At 33.8% G+C, this 10277-nt stretch overlaps 1 protein-coding gene across 1 annotated transcript; it reads left to right on the plus strand.

Annotated features, from left to right (window-relative positions):
* The first annotated feature begins 2865 nt into the window (after positions 1-2865).
* Positions 2866-7925, plus strand: LOC148939227 (uncharacterized). The gene is made up of 2 exons (XM_089106753.1): positions 2866-2912; positions 6965-7925. Exons 1-2 carry the CDS (start codon positions 2904-2906, stop codon positions 7844-7846), a joined length of 891 nt encoding a protein of 296 aa, XP_088962879.1. The 5' UTR covers positions 2866-2903; the 3' UTR covers positions 7847-7925.
* Positions 7926-10277: the final 2352 nt, after the last annotated feature.

Genomic DNA, 10277 nt, shown 5'->3' on the forward strand with positions numbered 1-10277 from the left:
AATTTCTGTTCGTTTTAAGTTTTAACGTCGTTCCTTACTTTCAGTTAGAAAAACTTGTTTTTTTTATTTAATAGCGTAAAAGGCGAGGTATTGACTAGGAGATTAACCCCCTAATATACGTAATAAAATTATGCGAATGTAGAAATTCTCTACGTAAGTTAATTCTTTTAACTAGCACAGAAATCCTTTCAGCAAAGATATTTCTTATAAAAAATAACATAACAATTAATAATCAAACAATTCGTGGTAACTAACTGTAAGTAAGGAGTGACCCAGTTCAATAATGACCGAAACTCTAAAAAATGGAATACTGATACGCCAAAAGCATCCGATTTTTATGCTGTTCGACAATCAAAAGGGCATTAACCCTTTATATTTTCAATCGAATGGGTCCTTTTCGAAGTTCCTAAGACAACTCCTTCGATACGGAGTGCCCTGGACTAAAAAAAAAATATAATAATAATAACACATTGTATCCATATCGATCTTTACTATAAAAATGTCAAGCCTTCCAATCACTTTCGACTATTAAAAAGAGCACAAGCCCTTTTAATTTCCAGTCGAATGAGCCCTTTTTGAGTTTCTACGACAAAGCTCTCTATAAACACCTTATATGCACCACGGCATAAATTACAACCCTTGCCCCAAAGGCTGTGAGGGGGTTGTCATACTCAAATAAATAATTTCCGGACCTTTCAACTACGGTGAACAAAATGGCTATCTCAAAAGTTTTTATTTGAGAGCCCTATTGCTGAAGCTTCAAGCTCCCATCTGCAAAAATGTGGAATTTTTTTTGCCAGAAGAAAGATCACGGATACGTGTTCATTTGTTGTTGTTTTTTTCAGGGGAGATCGCATCGAACCAATAGTCCTAGAATACCGAGAAAGGACTCATTCTAACGGAAATTAAAAGCTATAGTGCCCTTTATAAGTGACGAAAAATATTGGAAGGGATTTAACCCCTTACCACGCCCATTTTCCCCCAAAACCACCTGATCAAAATTTTGAGATACTATTCTGTTCAGCATAGTTGAAAAGTCCCAAAACTTTGCCTTTGGAGATAACATACCCCCCCCTCCCAGCCCCTAGGGATAGGTCTGTAAGTAATGAAATTTGCCCATTGTGTACGTATAGTATTTGTTATTAGGAAGTATAGAGACTCTTTTCGGGGGAGAGAGATTTTGTGCTTGGGATACGTTATATTACGGAAAATTTTCATTGTGGATGGAAATTTCCGGGGGTGAATTTTCCAGGGAAGATTTTACACTGCGGGGATTTTAGAGAATTTGTAAACAAAATTCTTTTTATTTGTCTTACTTTCTCTTTGCATACTGAATTTTGCACGTGGAGAGGTTCCTGGGGAAGTGTCTAATGAAGGCTTTCCGATTGTGTGTATTTCCGAGAAATAATTTCCATGGAAGGATTTCAGGAGTAATAGAAAAAACGATTAGAACTTAAATTCTTTTTCAAACCAAAGCATGCTAAGGAGAATTTTTCAGACTGAATCTTCTGCAAGAAATTTTACGGGAAGGAGGGGTATTTTCAGCGAGGATGGACTTGCCAGGGAGATATTTTACTAGGGGGGGGATGTATTTCAAAAGGGAGGAACTTTTCACGGAGGAGTTTCCTGGGAGGGGAGGGAATTTTTCATGGAGGTGTGCCAGATGTACCGGCATTAGTTGAAAAGGGATCAAAATTTAAATGAAAAAACTAATTTTTTTCAACTGAAAGTAATGAGCAACATTAAAGCCAAGAATGAACGAAAATTATTCCATATATGAAGAGGTTTCCTCCCCTCCCCTCCTGAATATCTGATTCTTTACGCTAAAGTTTGACTCTTTGTCCCAATTTTTTTTAGAGAAATACTCCTGATACATAAGGGCCTTTTAATTAGAATAAAAAGTTATTTAAAAATGCTAAAACCTTTAGTGTGTGGTAAGGTATTGAGGATTTAAATTTTCAATCAATCAATTTATTTAAAAGAAACACAGAAGAAATTATAGAACTTTAGACCCCCACAAAGGCTCTTTGTCCTGTGAGAGTGGGAGACTAAACATAACATTACATAGTAGCACTAAAATCAAACAGAAGGACAAGAAGAAAAAAAAATAACTAAACAACACCAATTACTACCATGCCAATCAAAATAAATGAAATAAACAAATTGAAAAGGAAAGATAGAGGGGAAAAAAGGGACGAGGGAACTAGCTTTCTAGGCATAAGAGGGGGTGGTTAGCTGTTTTTTAAATTGTCCATAGAAATGACATAGCCAAATTTTAACTGGTAGGGAATTCCAGATGGAGGCATAACATAAAACTGGATTGAAATCTGATCTTACGGTTTTGGTTTTATGAATGAAAATATTCATATCATTTCTGAGAGATAAAGAATAAAGAAACACAAGATTCAATCAGGAGGGGTGTAACACATTCAAATACGGAATAATGTGTGTTCGTTTTGAGTTTTAATATTGCTCCTTACTTTCAGGTGAGAAAACTTTTTTTATTTAATGTTATTAAAAAGATTAGTGTCTTGCTATGTTAAAAGTTTGTTTTGAAAGTATATGAAAACAAAGTAGACGCTTAAGATCTCCTAAGATCGCTTAAGATCCCCTGTCTGAATCTGTGAATATAGCAAAGAAAGACGCCAGTGTTAGGCTAGTAAGAACCAAATATTTTCTCCGAGTCACTGACATTACTATTTTTTTATTTTTTTATTAATACAGTTTTGAGTTTATTAATTTAGTTACTGTTCTTTGTTAAAAACCACGCCCAAAGGTTTTTTCATCTTCCTGGAATTAGTGACGTAATTCCAAAATGTTTTACTTACATATAAAGCTGAATTTTTTCGGGATGCTTCAGTTGGGTTTTAATCTCGTAGGCATTCAAATACAGAGAGCTCACAATGAAATATGTGAGTATTTGATTACTATTATTTTCCATTGTACTTATGAGACCAACGATCTGTACCTGAAATTCTTCAAATTATGGATCAAGGGCCGAAATTAAAAAATTGACGGGATTCGGGTTAAACTGAATTATTTTTTCCTTTTAAATTGAAGAGTCTGCTTATCTATTAAATTTGAACCTGAAAAGCACAGTACTTTTCTTTTATTTTATTTAATAAAAACAAGTTTTTTTTAACTGAAAGTAAGGAGCGATATTAAAACTTAAAACGAAAAGGAATTATTCCGTATATGAAAGCGGCTGTCCCCTCATCAACGCCTCGCTCTTGACGCTAAATGTTTTTATTGTTTTAAAAAATAAATTTGTGAGAAAGAGTCAAACTTTAGCGTAAAAAGTGAGGCGTTGAGGAGGGGACAGTCCCTTTCACATACGAAATAATTTCGGTTCGTTTCAAGTTTTAAAGTCGCTCTTTACTTTCAGTTAAAAAAACTTGTTTTTTATTTAATTTTTGATCGTTTTTGAATCAATGCAGCTTTGATTTTGGCTCACAGTATATGAATAATTGAAACGAAATTTGCATATTAATTTTATTTTTTTTGGCTAAATGGCTTTCTCGAAATTTTGCTATGACTTAAATTACGAATTAACTTACGTAACGAACTTCTATATTCGTATATTTGTATACGTATATTAGAGAGTTCGCCTCCTAGTCAATACCTTGCTTTTTACGACAAAGTTCAAATTGTGTTCCGATTTTTTGAGAATGACGCCTTAATCACAAAGGCTTAATTAATTAGAATAAATAGCTCCGATGGAAGTACAGAAATTTTTTTTTAGCGTAAATAGCGAGTTAATGACTAGGGGGCGAACCCAATCATATACGTAATAATTTCGGTTGGTTTTAAGTTTTGATGTTGCTCCTTACTTTCAGTTGAAAATTTTGTATTTTTTTTTCATTTAATTTCTGATCGTATTTTTTAAATAATGCTGGGAAATCCGGTGCCCCCTTCATAGCAATTTCCCTTCCCCCACGAAAACTTCCTCCATGGAAAGAGCCTCCCACGTACCACCCGAACCACACCCTCCCCCAAAATACCAGAAAAAATACCACAGTTCCCCCGGGGACTGTGGGGGATTAAGTCATCCTCAAAGACATAGTTTTTGTATTTTTCGACTATGCTAAACAAAATCGCTATCTCGAAATTTTGATCGGGTGACTTTGGGAAAAAAGTAAGCGTGGGAGGAGGCCTAGTTGCCCTCCGGCTTTATGGTCACTTAAAAAGGGTTCTAGAACCTTTAATTTCCGTTCGAATGAGCATTCCCGCGATATTCTAGGACCACTGGGTCGATACGATCACCCCTGGAAAAAAAAACAAATAACCACGCATCCGTGGTCTTTCTTCTGGCAAAAAATACAAATTCTATATTTTTGAACATAGGAGCTTGAAACTTCTGATGGTGTGATTTTCATTAAAGTTCTATGGTTATTAGAGGGCGTTTCCCACTTTTTTTGAAATGTTCTCAGGCGCGTAGCATTTGATAGGTAAAACTAAACTTGATGAAACTTATATATTTGAAATCAGCATACAAATCTGATTCTTTTGATGGATCTATTGATATCAAAATTTTTATTTCAGAGTTTCGGTTACTATTGAGCCGGGTCGCTCCTTACTTACAGTTCGTTACCACGAACTGTTTGAAATTGCCTTTATTTTTTCAGCTAATATTCTAAATGTATATTTATATTAGTGTACTTCATTTTAATTATAAAAAGATTACAAGAAATGTTTGTTCTTCTCTCTTGACCAAAACTGTCTTTTTATAAACTTTTGTTGTTAAAGTCCATTTACTTTATTTGATTGGCTCTTTTTGAATTTACGCATCTAGATAGGCCAAACAAGAGGATTAGACAAAACTGCCTAAATGGGTGAAATGAAAATGTAAGATTTATAGTTACATCTCCAACCCAACTATAACCTCGATATTTTATAAATGAACTTATCTACGAATATTGCAATTTTATTTCATATTTAAAAAATTAGATACTCGTATACACAACAATTTTGCTTTTAATTTGCAAAAATTAAAATGCAAACTAAACATATTTTTGTATTTTCAAGACAAAACACCAATTTTTGGAGTTGATATTAAAATATAATTTTCAGACGCCAAACCCGTTAACTGCATTTTTTGAATTCCTTGAAGTATAGATTAAAAGAACATAGTAACAAATTACTGGAGTTCGATGTTTCAGAACCCTAATTGGATAAAGCTGGCACCGCTGCTTCCATTATCCTAGTTCACATATTTTTGAACTAGGATAACATAGGATAACATATTTTTGAGCTAACATATTTGTGATAACTAGGATAACATATTCGTGAACTAGGATAACATATTCTTCCAAACCTTTTCGTCCAAAATTAAATTACCTAGATAGAAAGATTAAAAGCCCCAGAAAAGACGAACGAAATTTCAAACATTAAATAATTCTTTGGAAAGCATTTTCATTAGTTAAATAATTAAATACTCAAATCAATACTTAGATCTATGTTCAGAAAGGTTATATCGCAAAACGAAAAATTCTGTACCCCCTCCCCCCCCCAAAAAAAAAACATTTTTAAAGAAGATAGATCTACCCATTCGACAATAAAAATTTAATCAGCTTCACCAATTGTACCAACTAAACAACAAAAAGCTCTTAAATTATTTTCCCTCCTAAATAACAAAAACAATGATCTAATACTTTGTATTTATATTCAGGGAGGAAGCACTTTAAAATAGATGTTTTCATACCCCTAATAACAAACACTGTTTTTGACATTGAATTTAAAAGTGGTTTTAAAAGATGACACATCAATCCATGCAAAAGTATAATAAATTTAAAATTTAAAATTCAGTGTTTGCACACTGAACCAACAAATTTTCACAAATTTTATCTACCCCACAAACCAAGTTACCATTTTTCTCGCAGTTTGTCCTTTAATTAGTTGTATTCAAAAATAGTTCGTTTTAATAAAATCTTTATTTTAAGCAGGAAAATTAAATATTTTAATGCCACCAAACAGATCAACTGTATTTTTCGAATTTCTGGAATATAGGTTCAAAGCCCATACTACTGCAACTACTACTAGTAAAAAATCACTCAAGTGCCATTTTTCAGAGCCATAATGTGACCAATGTAATTTATGTATAAGTAAAATTATGCTCCTGAAAAAAAAAAAAAAAAAAAAAAAAAAAAAATGTCGGTACCTGTGTTCAGGAATATATTTTAAAACAAAAATTGTTGTACCCCCACAAAACAAGAATAGTTTTTATTTAGAAAAAAAATCCACTCCTACAACAACAAAATTTAATCAGTTTTATCAGTTTCACCACATTTACCAGCTAAACAAAATGCTCTTCAATTTTTTTTCCTACATAAATAAATAAAGTAAATGATCCAGTACTTCATATTTATACTCATGGGCGCCCATAAGTGGGGTAGGGAGAGGGCGCCCTCCCCCTGGGTGAATGATGCTGCCTTATTTTTATATTTTTGTTCTGAGATTTTTATTATATAGCATTAAAAGTGCTAATTAGACGCGGTCCCCCCCCCCCCTGGAATTTAGCTTATGGGCGCCCATGTTTATATTCAGGAAGGAAACGCTTCAAAATAAATAAAATGCTTTCAAACCCCAAATAACAAACTCTGTTTTCGGAATTGAATCTAAAAATTGTTTTGTTAGATGGCAAATCAATCCGTGCAATAATAAATTAAACTTTAAGACACTTGATATGTTCGCACACAAAGCAAACAAGCAAAATGTCACAAAATGTACCCATCTCACGAACATTGTTGCTATTTTTCTCCACGGTTTGCCCTTTACTTAGTTGTTTTCAAAAATAGTTTTTTATTTTAAGCAAGAAAATGAGCATAACCATAATACTTAATAGCAGGATGATTTTGTTAGAATCTAAAACCATCTTTACTGAAATAACTCCCATATTTAACGCACACCTGTATAACATAGCCAGATTAAGGAATTTTGCTTGAATGTAATATTTTTTTTTTTTTAGATTCTTCTTTTTATTATCGGCATTGCCACCATACTGGCTGAAGAGGCAGCAAAAGCTGAAGAAGTACTACAAGTTGCAGAAACAAAACACTACAAACACCACCCATCATATGGATATCGTAGCTATGGCCACCCATCTTACAGCTCATATAGCTATGGCCACCCATCATACAGCTCCTATGGCAGTGGTTACAGATGGAAAAGAGATATTTCTGAACTAAAAGCACCAGATGAAGAAACACTAGAAGGTGCTGAAACAAAACACTATAAACGCTATCCATCATATGGATATCGTAGCTATGGCCACCCATCTTACAGCTCATATAGCTATGGCCACCCATCATACAGCTCCTATGGCAGTGGTTACAGATGGACAAGAGATATTTCTGAACTAAAAGCACCAGTTGAAGAAACACTAGAAGGTGCTGAAACAAAACACTATAAACACTATCCATCATATGGATATCGTAGCTATGGACACCCATCTTACAGCTCATATAGCTATGGCCACCCATCATACAGCTCCTATGGCAGTGGTTACAGATGGAAAAGAGATATTTCTGACCTAAAAGCACCAGTTGAAGAAACACTAGAAGGTGCTGAAACAAAACACTATAAACGCTATCCATCATATGGATATCGTAGCTATGGTCACCCATCTTATAGTTCATATAGCTATAGTCACCCATCTTACAGCTCCTATGGAAATGGATACAGATGGAAAAGAGATATTTCAGAAGCAGAACCCACAGGAGAAGAAGTATTAGAGGGCGCAGAAACAAAACATTACAAACATTATCCCTCTTACAAATACCGTAGTCACTACCCTTCTTATGGATATGGACACCCATCATACGGATCTAGTTATGGAAGATATCATTAGTAAAACACAATAATTGTTATTTATAATATTTCTTTTTATAGCGGTTTATTAATTAATTATGATTACTGATATCAAGGTCTTTCTTTATTAAACCCTAGGTCTTCATGAAGCAGTCTAAAAAATGAAAAAAATTATTTCTTCACAAGGAGAGTTTAAATAAAAAGTTTCCAAGGAATGAAATTTTCTTTTTCCGTAGTTAGGAAAAACAAATTTTAATTAAATTTCTACCTCTTCAAGAATTCCAAACATCTCTTCAAGAATTAGAAATGTCCTCTCCAAGAAACCTACCTCTTCAAGAGTTAGTCTAGAAAAGCAAAAACATTTTGAACACACTGAGTTACTTTAAATCAAAGTTTCCAAGAAATAAAATTTTTTCTCAAGTTCACTCTTTATTTATATAAAGAGCCTATATGGTATGCATAACGTATTTAAAATTTAGAATGAAATGAAAAAAATTGAATTAGAAAAATTGAATTTATTCTTCATTTATATGCATAGCCTATATGATATAAATAAAATTTACTCTAAGTGGAAAAGCAATGCTTAAAAGATTACAAAAATTTTGATAATGGAGATTCAGCGACACAGATTTAATACGTAATTCGGAGATTGAGAAATAATTTTCTAATGATCTTGGGTTTGTGATGCCTTGGATGTGAAGGGAGATTTGTTTTGTAAGGAGGAATTAGCAACAGTACTAAAAGGATTAAAGAATAAGAAGGCTCCCGGTGCTGATAGGGTGGTAAATGAGTTTCTTAAAAATGGTGGCTATGAGGTTAGAAATAAGTTACTGAAGATTATGAATATGATTTTTGAACAAGGGGAAGTGCCTAACAATTTTAGGAAAACCTTAATTAAACCACTTTATAAGAAAGGTGATAAAAATGAGTGTGGTAATTATCGAGCCATTAGTCTGGTCTCTGTAGCTAGTAGATTACTTAGTAATATGATACTTTTTAGACTGATAGATGCCGTATACAAAAATTTAATAGAAGAGCAGTGCGGTTTTAGAAAAGGTAGAGGATTTGTCGACCAAATTTTCCCTCTTAGGCTAATAATTGAGAAGTGCCTGAGTTTTCAAACACCTTTGGTCCTCAGTTTTATAGATTATGAGGAAGCGTTCAATTCTGTTGATAGAAGAGCTTTAGTAAAGGTTTTATCCTTGTATGGTATACCAGACAAATACATTAAAGTGATTAGTGCTATGTACGAGAATAACACTGCTGCGGTTAGGAAGACTAATGTTAGGAAGACTACGTCACTAAGGCTAGGAATAAGTGAAGATGGAAAGGTGACGTTGGTTAATGAAAAGATTGAGCAGGTGGGCAGCTTCACTTACCTTGGTAGTATTATTAGTAAAGATGGTGGGAGCAGTGAAGATGTTAAAAACAGAATAGCCAAGACTCAGGGTGTTTTTTCACAGTTAAAAAACGTCTGGAAGAATAGGAAGATAAGTCTGCAAACCAAGATTAAAATATTAGACGCTACAGTGATGACAATGGTAAAATATGGCTCTGAAGCATGGACGCTCCGAAAAGCGGATGAAGATTTGCTAGATGTTTTCCAGAGAAATTTCTTAAGGATTTTTCTGGATATCCGGCTGACTGACCGTATTTCAATCAATTGGCTATACGAAAAATGTGGTTCAATACCGCTCTCAATGGCTATAATGAAAGAAAGGTTGAGGTGGCTAGGGCACGTTGTGTGGATGAAGGATGACAGATTGCCGAAGAGTGTTCTTTTCGGCCAACCATCTAGGGCTAAACAGAAAACAGGTCTTCCCCGTCTGGGGTGGGAGGACGTCATAAAGAAAGATTTAAAGGAAGTGGGAACTTCGTGGGCCGGTGTAAAAAGGGAGGCTTTGAATAGATGGGGGTGGAGGAGGAGCGTGCGCAGCTGTGTTGGCCTCAGGCGGCTTGGTGCTGCGGTGAGTTGTTAGTAGTAGTAGTAGTAGATCTTGGGTTTCCGAATTCTTGCAAAATATATGTGAAAGAACATTTAATAACAAATGTTTGGACTGGATTTTGGTTGAATTGATGATTCAGAATTTATCCTGACTAAATAAGGGTATCGGGAGGGTAATCTTTAAAACAGAAATTTAATGCTATATTACTCTTTTTACAGTTAAAATATAGATCATTTAAGATATAAATCAAATGATATAGAGATTCAGAAATTCAGATTTAATAATTCGGAGATAGATAAATAATTTTCTAATGATCCTGGTTTTCCAAATTATAGTAAAATATATATGAAAGAACATTTAATAACAAATGTTTGGACTAGATTTTGGTTGAATTGATGATTCAGAATTTATTCTAACTAAATAAGGGTATCGGGAAACGAATCGTTAAACCAAAAATTTAATGCTATATTACTCTTTTTACAGTTAAAATATACATCAATTTTTAAGAGATTTACAAGCTCTACC

Source organism: Artemia sp. Qi Xiang Cuo, chromosome 21 (assembly GCF_049724085.1).
Source record: "Artemia sp. Qi Xiang Cuo chromosome 21, ASM4972408v1, whole genome shotgun sequence".
In the NCBI taxonomy this organism is placed as follows: domain Eukaryota; kingdom Metazoa; phylum Arthropoda; class Branchiopoda; order Anostraca; family Artemiidae; genus Artemia; species Artemia sp. Qi Xiang Cuo.